At 36.2% G+C, this 14,591-nt stretch overlaps 1 protein-coding gene across 1 annotated transcript in view; it reads left to right on the top strand.

Annotated features, from left to right (window-relative positions):
- The window catches only part of LOC121868819 (probable cytochrome P450 49a1), a 65,621-nt gene extending 53,643 nt beyond the window's left edge, over nt 1-11,978 (top strand). Inside the window, exons 9-11 of the mRNA XM_042369779.1 lie at nt 676-754; nt 10,044-10,247; nt 11,581-11,978. Of these exons, the coding sequence (XP_042225713.1) occupies nt 676-754; nt 10,044-10,247; nt 11,581-11,691 (394 nt within the window). The 3' untranslated portion in view covers nt 11,692-11,978. The remainder of the gene's footprint in view (nt 1-675; nt 755-10,043; nt 10,248-11,580) is intronic.
- The last annotated feature ends 2,613 nt before the right edge of the window (nt 11,979-14,591 follow it).

Genomic DNA, 14,591 nt, shown 5'->3' on the forward strand with positions numbered 1-14,591 from the left:
CGGCCAATACCTTATAATAATCACAGAGGTAAACTTCACCACGATTTATCCTTGTACCTACAGTGGGGTATGCTATAACGAATCTAATTGGTTCTAGAACCTTGTTCGTTATAGCAATCGTTTGTGATAGGATTAATCCGTTCCAGGCCCCCAAATACAACCACTTAACACTGAAAAATATAATATAAAATTGTAAAAGTTGTAAAAAAGTGCATAAATATGCATCTAAACCCCTGAAATAAAGAATATCATTAATATTTGTAATAATAAAACAATAAATTAGAAAAAAAAAATTTAAATTATGTTCGTTGTAGGAGTTTCGTTCGTTATAGCATTCTCAATTTTATAGGTAAAACCGTTCGTTATAGGAATATTCGTAGTAGGATCCGTTCGTTATAGCATACCCCACTGTATAGCCTTCCTTTGACCAATAATGTTCTTTAAATACTGTTGTACAGTACTGTAATTACAATCATCCCAGCAATTCCTCTTATGTTCTGAATAGTTTTTTTTTCAGTGTTTTTCAGTATTTTAATTTACATTAACATACATTTATACTATTTATTTTTTTTTCAATTTGAAACAAGTTATTCACCTCATCCATAGGTTCATTTAGATGCTGTACAGTAGCAGTACTGCACTGTATATTGTATTGACATATATCATGTTTTGCAGGATTTTCCCTCTGACTCCAGGATTCGTGAGGACTCTAGAAAAAGATATTGTTCTCGGTGGATATTGTGTTCCCAAAGGGGTAAGTTGAGTTTATTTACTTATTTTTACTTATTATGTTTTTTTAAATATGTCAGCATTTTCTGATGTAAAACGTGTCTAAAATTAAACAAAATAATTGACTGGATGTATCATTAAGCAAGTTAATTGGTAACATCCCAGTCTGTCTACTCCCATTAGGTCAGGTCAGGTCATCACTAACAGTAGGTATTCTGGTGTAAGGTTGAGAGTTTCACTGACACCATTTTAGGGAGCTGCTAAGTGTTTTTATATTGTTATCCTGCTGCTTTTAACCATTTTATAGGGGAATTTCTCCTTTCTATTTTGCTTTAATTTCTTTTTTCTGTCAATATTTTGTTAAACAACTATTTTTCTTTCTTTCTGAACTTCTTATCTCTTCAAACCTTCTTTCTTTCAATTACTTATTTTATTACTTCCATATGTGAGCTATGTCTTATTTAGTTTACTTCATATAGTTACTCCATAACCTCTGACCTGTGGTAGCATGGCTCGAGGGTTAAGACACGGGGTCGGGGTGTACCGTAATTCTGGTACCAAGTTGTGGGAAAAAATTAAGGTAAATAATGCAGGAGAATGATAACCCCTAACATACAAAGAAAATGGTTTATTAAAATGAAATTAAACTCATGAATACTTTCAGTCACACACAACTACAAGGATCAACTCCATGGCTCTACTCTTATTGTACTTCCAATTCGGTACATTTTCCAACTTACACCATTACTGGTGTGCCTTTAACCAAAACACACAACACTATAAGCCTACATATAGCATGTTTGAGTACCATCAATACAAGTTACCTGATCACCTTGGCTCTTAATTAGTAACAGGACTCTAGTAATAGCACCAATACTAATACATTAACCCTCTCACAATGCCATTGTGGCGTCGAACATAAAAGGCGAAAAAAATTACGCTATATTTTCAAATAACTCAAAAACTATTAAGTGAAACCGACTGGACTTTGGACGCCATTTGACAGATGTCGTTTCTTTGTTTGAGCCGTATCACCTTCCCAAAGACGGTCTTGGTCATCGTGTGCACGGCAGCGCAGCCGCAGCATGAAGCCATTAGAACAAGAGGAAGGTGTGCAGCTCGGCCCTTTAATTATTCCACGAGTTTTTGTGTTACATTATTTTTCCTTATAACACAATATTCTACAGTACATGCTTTGTTCTTTATTATGGTATATAGTACATATCACTGAACGCCATAATACAAGGAAAATATGAATGGAAATCGAGTCGTTATTAAACATTTTCCTACTTTTTCAACTTATACTCGGAAAAAAGTGGCTTAAATTTCACGAATTTTAAATTTTTTATTATTTCATACAATTTTTCAGACAATTTTATGCTTGAAGAGACTCCACTACAATTAATAAAACAATTCCATGGCAGTGAAATGTGCCCCAATAAAAAAGATATATATATATATATGCTGATAACCACAAGGAAAGAAGAAAACACGAAGTTCCCAAGCGCTTTCGTGTAATTCACATCTTCAGGGGTGAGTACAGACTAGAGAGAGAAATACAAACCAAGGTGTATATATACAGAGGAGGGTGAGACCAGGTCCACAATGGTCAGGTATTAGGTAATGACCCTACTAATCTTTAAATAGCACACAACGGTTGGTGGTCAGGTCAGATGGTCAGGTGACCCGGCCTTCTCACCTGGTTACAAATCTTCTTAATTACAAAATTGTCCAGCTTGTACATGCCGTTACTCAAATTCATGTTGAATGCTTCGGTATGTTTAATAAGACTAGATTCTATGATGTTCCTACTATCAATTGAATTACATGGTAATATTGAGGAGGCATTATCCCAGTCAATGCAATGCTTGTTATCCCTCAAATGAACAAACAGAGCATTGGATTCCTGGCCTGTCCTAACACTGTATTTGTGTTGCTTAATTCTAGTTGCAAGATCTTTACCTGTCTGGCCTAAGTAAAACATATTACATTCCTTGCAAGGAACTTTATAAATGCAACCAATTGTGTTGTTGGGGGAGTTCTTGATTAACATTTGTTTAACAGTGCATGAGTTTTTAAATGCCACATTGACGTTCCAGGTTTTTAGTTGTGAAGGAATGTGTGACCTGACCACCAACCGTTGTGTGCTATTTAAAGATTAGTAGGGTCATTACCTAATACCTGACCATTGTGGACCTGGTTTCACCCTCCTCTGTATATATACACCTTGGTTTGTATTTCTCTCTCTAGTCTGTACTCACCCCTGAAGATGTGAATTACACGAAAGCGCTTGGGAACTTCGTGTTTTCTTCTTTCCTTGTGGTTATCAGCATATACCTAGATCACGCGCACCTACAGTGATTTACTTGTATATATATATATATATATATATATATATATATATATATATATATATATATATATATATATATATATATATATATATATATATATATATATATATATATATATATATATATATATATATATATATATATATATATATATATATATATATATATATATATATATATATATATATCAACCCGCCAGATTCAACCCACGCCCAGCCTATGACTGTGGGTTCAATCTCTGCGGTTGAGGTGTTGATTGTGTAGAAGTCCGCGTTTTATTATTAATGATATATATATATATATATATATATATATATATATATATATATATATATATATATATATATATATATATATATATATATATATATATATATATATATATATATATATATATATATATATATATATATATATATATATATATATATATATATATATATACACACACACACAGTATTACCCCGCCTAACGCGGTTTCACTTAGCGCGTTTTACCATATACGCGGTGCCTCGCCAGAGCTGAACTTTCACTTAACGCGGGTTTTTTCCACATATAAGCGGTGAGTGTCCGGCTCGAGAGCTATTTTTAGATTCGCCCCACCCACCACCCTGCCTGACTGCCTGTTTTAGCTCATAAAATTCATACAAATTACCCAGCCAGAATATAATTTATATTGCTGGAATTCTTATAATTTGGTGATCATTTTGAATATAAACATCATAGATTTTGCATTAGACATACAAATTTTAGATGTAAAGTTTATTCTGAGTAAATATGTTATCTTTTGTGAAAAATATATGACATTTATATTCAAAATATTCCTGGTCTTACAAGGAATCCAGCAATGTCAATTATATTATCCTAACTTTAGTTTGAGGTATTATTTATTACTAAAAGGTAAATATTCTGGTTTTCCCACACATCTGGTGAGACGGGGGGTGGGGGGGAGGGAGGGACCGACCGACCATCTGTTACAGTGAAGAATATTTATTTTTTTATTATTAACTGAAGATATTTGTTTTCGCTCATAAAATTCATACAAATTACCTGGTCAGAATATAATTTCCATTGCTGGAATTCTTATAATTTGGTGATCATTTTGAATATAAACATCATAGATTTTGCATTAGACATACAAATTTTAGATGTAAAGTTTATTCTGAGTAAATATGTTATCTTTTGTGAAAAATATATGACATTTATATTCAAAATATTCCTGGTCTTACAAGGAATCCAGCAATGTCAATTATATTATCCTAACTTTAATCTGAGGTATTATTTAATACTAAATGTTAAAAACTCTTGAAGGGAGGATTGGTGGGGGGTGGGGGGGAGGGTTGGGACTGACCGCGCGGTTGGAAGAGGGGGGGGGAAGGCAAGGTGGGGTACTTTGATTGACAGATAGTGTCCTGAAGATTATTTTTTTTTTTATTAACTGAAGATATTTGTTTTAGCTCATAAAATTCATACAAATTACCCGGCCAGAATATAATTTACATTGCTGGAATTCTTACAATTTGGTGATCATTTTGAATATAAACATCATAGATTTTGCATTAGACATACAAATTTTAGATGTAAAGTTTATTCTGAGTAAATATGTTATCTTTTGTGAAAAATATATGACATTTGTATTCAAAATATTCCTGGTCTTACAAGGAATCCAGCAATGTCAATTATATTATCCTAACTTTAGTTTGAGGAATTATTTATTACTATACCTGGTTTTCCCCCCAAAATTTCTCAGAGGGAAGAGCTGGCAGTGTAGTGTGAGAGGGGGAGGGAGTTGAGTCCATTATTTGAATGGACATTAACTTGGCGACTGTATTTCTCTATTTCTCTTAAGTATTAATTGTGTGCATGTACCATCATAAAATTAAGATGTTATTTTTACTACAACATAGGTATGTGCCTTCAAAAAGTGGAGTTTGGGGGTCGGGCTGGTTTCTATTGGAATTAATCCCATATGTTTTGTTGTTCACTTAACGCGGATTTCACTTAACACGGGACCCTCTGGGTTCTATTGACCGTGTTAAGTGGGGTACAACTGTATATATATACAGTCATGCGCCGGTTAACGTCCTAGATACGTTCTTGCAAACGTGACGTTAACCGAAATGGACGTTGTCCGATCATCACATAAACTTTTTATTTATACTTATGTGTATGTGGAATACTATATACGTACATATACACTTTTACTGTTAAATCACTACTGTAATGTGATACAGGTGATTAATTTTTATCTCTTGTGCAAAATACATGACGTTTATATTAAAATTATTCACTGTTTTACAAGGATTCCAGCAATGCCGAGCAGATGGGAGAGAGAGGGGGCGTGGGGGGAGGGGAGGTAGTACATTTGACAGTTGGCACAGGCCCAGGTCTAACGCGTGTATATTTATCAGTTCTTAGGTGACTAGGTAATAGGTATTTGGCAGCTACCAAATAGGGAGGTACTACCGCCTGGGAAGATATTGGAAGCATAATGTGTTGTCTATGGTAGATCCTGCTGCCATATGGCATCACGAAAATTGTGACCAAGTCCCAGGCTGCTGATCTGACTTCCTGCCTCATTTACACACAATTGCAGGGTCTCAATTGTTTCTCTTAACACAACATACATATATTGTTCCTCACTTTTGATTTTTTTTTCCATTTTGTATTTCTTTATGGTTCTTTATTATTATTATTATCATTATTATTATTATTATTATATTATTATTATTATTATTATTATTATTATTATTATTATTATTATTATTATTATTATTATTACATTTTCGCCCCCCAGGCCCCGATGTGGGTCAGTGACCTGTGCCTGGGTGGACTAATTCCCGTAAAAAAAAAAAAAAAGCTTCTCTTATTAAAAAGCCAGTGAAATGACCTGGGTGAATATAATTAACATAGCTGGGAGTCTTGTAACACAATGATTAATTTGAATATAAACATGCTATAATTTACACTAGACAAAACAATTTTAGTACCGTAATCAAATTAGTACATGTGCACTCCAGCTTTGCACTAAGAAATCTATGTAAATCTACCCAAAAATACAGTTGAAAAACTTTTTTATAAAATGTTCTACAGTACTGTACACTAATGTACAAAAATTTTTATCTCTTGAGCAAAATATATGACGTTTATATTCAAATTATTGGCTGTCTTGCAAGGATTCCAGCAATGCAAATTATAATCTCCTAACTTTAGTCTGAGATATTATATAAGATAAAAACTGTAAGCCTGAAAGGCTGGGGGTGGGGGGGGGGCTGATGGCTCCGCCACCCAGCGAGGGGTTGGGGGGGTTGAGGTGATAAGTTTGAGCCGAAGGTCTCTGTGTGTTTATTTAACAGTCCTACTAAGCTTCTCTCATTTTAAAATGCCAGTGATATGACCTAGGAGAATATAATTAACATAGCTGGGATTCTTGTAAGATACTGATTTATTTGAGTATAAACATGTTGTAATTCGCACTAGACATAACAATTTTAGTACCGTAATCGAATTAGTACATGTGCACTCCAGCTTTGCACTAATTTATTTTACGTTTCTTTTAGTATGGTGTGTGCATATAAATGGATGAAAATAAATGAAGAAATTTATGTAAATCTACCCAAAAATACAGTCGAAAAACTTTTTATAAAATGTACTACAGTATTGTACACTAATGTACTACATTTTTTATATCTTGAGCAAAATATCTGATGCTTATATTCAAATTAATCTCTGTCTTGGAAGGATTTCAGCAATGCAAATTATATTATCCTAACTTTTGTCTGAGATATTATATATAATAAACATAAAGAAATCACCAATCTTTTGTCTTGAACACGAGGGTGGGAAGGTGACGGGGGGGGGAGGTGAGGTGACAGAATGTCTGGCATTTGTTTGTTTATTTATTTGAGATAAGATTTGACAGTTGGCGCTGAAGGCCTGCCTGTGTGTTTATTTATCATTACTTAAGAGTGACTAAGCTCTTCTCATAATTTTCCACCCAAACGACCTGGGTGAATATAACTTACATTGGAGGGATTATTGTAAGATAGTAATTTATTTGAATGATTTTTTTTTCAATTAAAATTTTAATTGTTTATTCCTTGATAGAGGAAGCGGGATCCTAGTGCTGTCACTTGGTACCCCTGTACCATAACACCAGAAGCAACTGGCCAGTGTCACAAGTATATACAGTACAGTACAGTCATCCCTTGGTTATCGTGCCTAATTGGGACCCCACCGATAACGAAAGTACAGAACCTATGGGATTTATTCTAATTGGTTCATTTACCCAAGACCCAACCCCAAGTTTCCCATTTTACGACCATTTATACCCACTAAATATATATATAATGTTATGGTAAATATCATAAACACACATAGGCATGGCTAGGTTTATTACAAAGTGATGAAAAGGGTACGCTTAATACTGTAGTCCACAAAACATGTAGCTATGCTTTTTTTATTTGGTCCCCCGTCATACGAGTCCGTTTTCTCTCACATCAGGACGACTGAGTCCTCCGTTTTCTCTCTTAATCTTAGAGTGCACCAGAAACTTTACTATTTTTAGTAATGCCACAGAATTTGAAATTGCAACCCCAATTGCAACTGGGGTTGCAATTGTTGAGGCAACTAGATATGTCTGATTACAGCAAATGTGTTATTGTCAATTTGTAGGTGAAAGATTTTATCCTCAATAGATGTAGGTTAACACTTCACCTGTAGGCAAATGCTTAAAAAAGCCTAAGTAAGAAAGCATATTCCTTTAACACATAATATCTGACCAGTATGGGGAGGATCATCATGTCTCGTCAGGGGGTCGTGGAGTGGTGATCCAGCAGGCGCTACTTTTTTGGGGAGGCCACGGACGATATGCGATCGCTAACTGCCTATATATATATATATATATATATATATATATATATATATATATATATATATATATATATATATATATATATATATATATATATATATATATATATATATATATATATATATATATATATATTTTTTTTTTTTTTTTTTTTTTTTTTTTTTTTTTTAAAGAATTTTTCCAGAAAAACCTCCGAGGCTGAGCGTAAGTTTTCTTGCACATATGTGTCTCAGGCTCCGAGGCTGAGAGGGTTAACAGCACCAGGATTAGTAGCTTCCCTGCACTCCTTAGTTACATTCGCCAAGAAGTAAGTGGCGACCTCATATTCTTGCTGTTTCCAAACACCCATACAACTGAGGATACTCGTACAAATAACACACACTTAGTGGGGTACTCATTCATAACACTGCTGAAAGCTAGCCGTGTTTACTCTCACGTAAGATCATGGGTGGACAGCGAACACAGTCTAGCCACCTCCTCTTAGCAGTGAGCTGAGGGCTTAGCTTAACACATACTGGTTATATAACACTATCCGATCTCGGTGGCTTTCATCCATCTCCAATACTAGGGTTGGGGGTCATCCTGGCCTACAACAACCACCTGCAAACAGGATGGAGTCGAGGCTGGAGAGAGGTGACACGAATGTCATAATGTTTTTAAAAACTGAAGACACATGAACACTACTTAAAACACATTAAAGTTACATTACTGGATCACTTCCACATTCAAACAAAACACAACTACGTCAAATCACTTAATAGGACTGGGTGACAAGACTAATCCTGGGTATTAGAAACCTTGAGTACAGAGACAGGTTAAAGCTTCTTAATTTGCACTCCCTCGAGAGATGTAGAGTGAGAGGTGATATGATAGAGGTGTATAAATAGAAGTCAGGGCTGAATAAAGGGGACATTACAAAGGTACTCAAACTATCCAACCAGGAGCAAACTCGTAACAATGGTTTTAAATTAGACACATTTAGAGTTAGGCATGAAATTTGTAAACATTGGTTTTGAAATAGAGTAGTGGACGAGTGGAACAAGTTACCAAATATCATTATTAACTCGAATACGCTGGATAGCTTCAAACATAGGTTGGATGGATATATGAGCAATATGGGTTGGGTGTAAACAGGACTGCCCAGTATAGGCCAATAGGCCCGCTGCAGTTTCCTCCATTCTTATGTTCTTATACCTGTGAACAGGATGGAGTCAAGGCTGGAGAGCGAGCCTAAGTGAGGTCAAGGCGTCTGCCTCGCCCTCCTTAGCCAGCGTCTCACAACCCCGAGTGTCCAAGTTGAAGCTTACACAGATAATATCAACAAACTGTTACTCTACACCTTGGCATGTGAAAATTAGGCTACAAACTTATTTTAATTTTCTTAGGTTAAATTTTAAACTAAGCAGTGACCGAGCTCTCAAAGGCAAGAATTAAACTGATGTCAAATATTCAGACTGGCAGTACATTGTGGGCGGAGCTTAGAACAGAGACGTATCAAATTCTAGCCGTTAGATGGTGAAGATAAGACGACTGACACTTCCCTTCAGGAATTAATTACCTACTTAAATACAAAACTTATAACAATTTCAATATAAACATCAGATTCTCTGATGATTGGGAATCAAATTTATCTAATTTCAGAAGCAATGTGAAGACTCAGGGTATCTCTAGGGACACTGTCATGATACGTCATTTCTTACAGTAGACTCTACACTGACATATTGACAATTTTACTAACGGTAAACACAGTTGAAGCTTTCAACATCACTCACAAGGATCTTGAATGTTTCATCTGTACTCCTACATATCTAATGGAATACATTATAATTGTGTTCTCTTTCAAGGGGTAACTCATCAGTTTCACACATGTTTTGTTGGCAGTGTAGCATTGTTTTATTGTTGTTTTTATCCTCTTCACCACTGATCGGCTAGTTAGCCGCTTGGGCGATCGGTCACATCTCTGTTACTTTTCTTTTTCTTTTATCCTCTTCGCCAAATGATCGGCTCGTTAGCCGCTTGGGCGTAGACAAAGTGAGCATAAACCAGTTAGCTATGATTACCTGATGGCATGATGTTCTCTCCTATAGTGGATGGCAGTTGGCTTCAATATTTTCATAGGCTGGGATGAGGCTTATTTCCCTCGAGCCAAGGAGTTCATCCCAGAGAGATGGCTACGCCACAGGCCTCTGGGTCCCATCCACCCATATGCCTCTCTTCCATTTGGTTCTGGGACCAGAATGTGTGTTGGACGACGTATAGCAGAGCAGGAACTTCACACTTTCATGGCCAGGGTAAGCTGAAACTGTAACAGTAGAAAGCCATACAGTATATAATTTAATATGAAGATTGAAAATAAGCAAATTGATATAAAGAGGTTGGAGAAGGAGGAGGACCTGGGCGAGAATTTTTTTTTCCTGGGGGCTTCCGTCATTTTGAACAAGCGGCACCGTCACAGTGTTTGAAGTGCGGCACCACTGTACACTCAATAAGAAAGAGAATAAGAGACGATCATTCAAGCTTGGCGTAATCCTAACGTAATAGATACTAATAAAAACAAATAATAACCTAAACTCACCAGAACGGCCAAGATAGAACGAATTCTTGCTGCCACCAGCTGATTGTACAGTGGTGCCGCCCTTCAAACACTGCGACTCTGCCGCTTGTTCAAAATGACGGAAGCCCTCAGGAAAAAAAAAATCGCTACTTGGGCAGGGTGATAAAATATTGTGAGGAAAATATTCATGCTGTACAAACAAAATGAACCACAGACAGACTAAATCCAGCAAATGTTCTCCTGCATTGGTTTAGAAATATTCTCCAGTGGCTGTGGAACCCTCAGATATTTAAAACTGGATACCATGGTTGGTAAAATGGTGCACAAAATATAAAATATAGATACTCAAGACCACAGTTGGTAATCCATTGGTTAGTGTAGGGTTATTGTGTAGACAAAGAAATTGACCATTAGTAAAACCAAATGCTTAGGTAATCATTACTGTACAGTAATAGTATTTTAATTTGAAGCTCAGTTCAAAGATTTTACATTCAGAAATTTTTTTACTATTACACCTTTGTGGTTTTGGTTAAGTATATACCCTGTACCTCATCGAAGGTACTATACACTACATACTTATACTGTATGCTCTGAGCCAAACTAATTCTTGAAACTAGAATTGGATCTAAGTTTTTGTACTAAAACCATAGAATACATTGTGAAAGGTAATTTATGTTAGGTGAGATTATGTTTGGTAATGAATACAGTATTAGGCAAGAAATATTCCTTGGTACTATACTAGGTTAAATCAAATTATATTAGGGGTAGGCTATGTTATGTTTTGGGTTAGGTTAGGGTTCTGTTGTGTTAAGTATGGTTCTTGGTACGGAGAGAGCTAGTTATAGTCTTATGTTCTTCGAGCCAAGTTATTCTCTAGATACATAAATAAACACTATGGATGTACAAAGAACCAAAAGAAATCAAGTTTGTGACTCAGGATTTACCCATGCAAGTCTTTTCATAAGGTTACATTTAAGGTCTCAGGTGTGTACAATTAGTAATAATGTTGAAATGGAAGCATTGATTGTGTCCGAGTTCTCATACTTTGATTATATTGTGATGTTCCCCAGGTGATGCACCGCTTTACCGTGGACTACAAGCATGAGGACATAGACTGTGTCTCCAAGCTTGTATTCGTGCCCTCCAAGCCTCTCAAGTTCACCTTCACTGAACGAAGATAAAGCTGCTTGTTTTGTTGTAGTCTGTAATACTACTCTGATGATGACCAAAGACAACAAGGTCTTTATCCTAAGGACAACACTGCTATTGTGTATAAGTCTCCAAGTCCTGATGAGATAGTTGCAAAAGCCTTAAAGGAATGTAAGGATGAAGTTAATACATTAAACCCGGTATTATTGCGTTTACACACCGTTCATTCCTACCACTAATCTATTATCAAATTCGATTAAGACGTCTAATTATAAGATAAATTTCATCTATTACATTACCGGCGGAAATGTATACTAACGGAGATAGCATATCCAAAATTTTCTCTATTTTCTTCCATTAATCTAACACCATTATCGTCTGCCTCTCCTCCAACGCTGCGTCTCTCTCTTGTCTCCTTCATAAATCATCACGCACATGTGTTCCCGTACACGTCACGCAGCCAATCAAAAGCGTTTTTGCTTTTGGAACTAATTAAAATGATTTTGGGTTTAATTCGCAGTATATTTGGACCAATCAAATTCGAGTTTTATTTTGGGTCTCTCATATTTTGAAATTCAAGTTCAGTTCCGACCATGGAAGTCTGCGATGGGTGTCACTTAAAGTATATGGAGCTGATTGCGAGTTTTTGGAAAAAAACGTAGAAACTGTAGCATTTTTTCGATCGCATGGTGTTCTTCCAACGTCAGTAAAGTGTACCAAGAGCAAGACAATGTAAATATTGCAAAGACCAACATATGTGGCGTTGGGTAAGAATCCCAGAATGCAACGACAAACAAGAACCAGGCCAATAAGGTAAGAAATAGGTGATTCCATCATATGGTGAGAGTCAGTTAGGTTAGGTTAGGTTTGGTTTGGTTTTTGTTTTTCTAGTGTTTTTTTTTTTTTGTGTGTGTGTATTTTTGCCATGATTGTTTTCGGAAAACGTCCAACGAAAAAATATAGAAAAAAAAACGGCTAATTTCTGCCAGAAATGAAGGTCATATTCGGTCTAAACACACACAAATACACTAGAAAAATATATTTTTGACTTTCTAACAGAGAACGGTGTGACAATGCAAATTTACCTTAAACTCTTTCATACAGTATTTGGCACCTATGGGACCAGGGTGGTGCCAGGAAATAAAATATAGTTAAGCAGGGGCGGATCCAGGAATATAAAACACGGGGAGAGCCCACCCATTTTTTATTTTTTGTGTGTGGGGGAGGGGGGAGCAAGCCCCCTCCCCGAATTTTTTTGAAATCTGACCAATATCAGGGCCATTTGAAAGCCATGAACACTTGATATTAGGAGATACTCTAAGGTCAATAGTAATTACTTTTTATTATACAAAAATGCCTGAGTACAATACTGCAATAAAGGAAAAGTATTGGAATTTTCTAATGAAAAGGTGGGGTCCAGACCCCCCCATCTGGATCCGCCCTTGTTAAGTGAGGGGTATAAGGTAACTATCCAGGCAATATATATAACACTGAATATCATTACTGAAATGTTTCATAATGACTTGAACAACAGAATTAAGCATCTAACCATTCCTCCCCTCTTGCTTGTTTTTGTATACTGTATATTGTACAATGCTATAATTTTATCCTCTTCGCCACTGATTGGCTTGTTAGCCACTTGGACGGTTGGTCAATATCTCTTTTACACATTGTTGGCACATCTGGGCATGCACTGGCTCCTGAATGTATCTGTACCTGCTCCAGTGTTGGTCAAGTCTGGTCTTGAATGAGCTCACACTCAGTGCTGTCATAACACTCTCGGCCATTATTTTAAACACTCGGGTCAGCAAGCCCGAAGGGCAATCCCGAATGTCGGGCTACTGTTTAGTAACCTTTCAAATGGATTCGTCAAACTCGAATATCAATCCCATCGGGTTACTGTTTAGTAACACGAACGCCGCAACTCTAGAGGGTTGCTACGCCTTATCCAAGATAAATGTAAACAAACCAGGTTGATCTGCACGCCAAAATTGAAGCAGAAACAGGAGTTGTGGAAATAAAAGTTCGTATTCAAGAGAGAAGGCAGACATCACCACCAATTATGCCAGCGTCTGCACCAACAGGAACACTTAGATCAACAACTGATCCAACATCAGGATCACCCGTGCCACCAACAGCAGCATCAACATCCAGTCACGGAGAAAAAAAAGGAAGCAGGTGAACAAGAGCAATGAATGCTTATATGCCATTATTAAGGACAGTACATAAGAACTGAATGATGCTATATTGGAGGCTTTAAAGGCCTTCACTAGTATGTACAATACATTATCAGTCCAATCTGTGCATAATGTATTTAGAGCAAGCATTAGAGTTGTTGACTGGTGGCATATGTCAAAAGTGCAGCCATAATTCCACCTCTGGCTGTGGTCAATCTAGTTAAATTATGGAGACTGCCATCAGTGTCAATTGACAATGTATAAACAGATTTTCTTTATCTTTCTGTTTACTATTTTTTCTTTGCACTTAATGGAGATTTAAATATTTTTTCATGTTCCAACATTTTTTTCTTTTTTTTTTTCTTTTGTGAAAACAAATACATTCCTTCAACTTAATTTGTGATATAATGTCAGATACCATATGCAGTACTGTGATACTCTGGATTGTACACTCGCACCAAAAAGTATCGGTGCAGGGTGAGATCGACGAGTTCCGAAACGATACGTATACACTGTGATATGTCGGGAAGGTTAGTAAGTGTATCCTCATAAACCCCCCCCTCCACTAGGTGTTGCCATATGGCTGACAATCAGGGCTGCCAACATATGGCTGGAACATCTCGCCTTTCCCAATACCAATCGTCACTGGTCTCAAATTGTTCACACTACAGTATTTTTGTTGCGAGTGTACACTCATACTTAATAAAGAATTTATTTTTTTTTTCTCTCTGTTTATTGTTTTTTTGCACTTAATG

This window comes from Homarus americanus, unplaced genomic scaffold (genome assembly GCF_018991925.1).
Source record: "Homarus americanus isolate GMGI-L3 unplaced genomic scaffold, GMGI_Hamer_2.0 scaffold30535, whole genome shotgun sequence".
NCBI lineage: Eukaryota > Metazoa > Arthropoda > Malacostraca > Decapoda > Nephropidae > Homarus > Homarus americanus.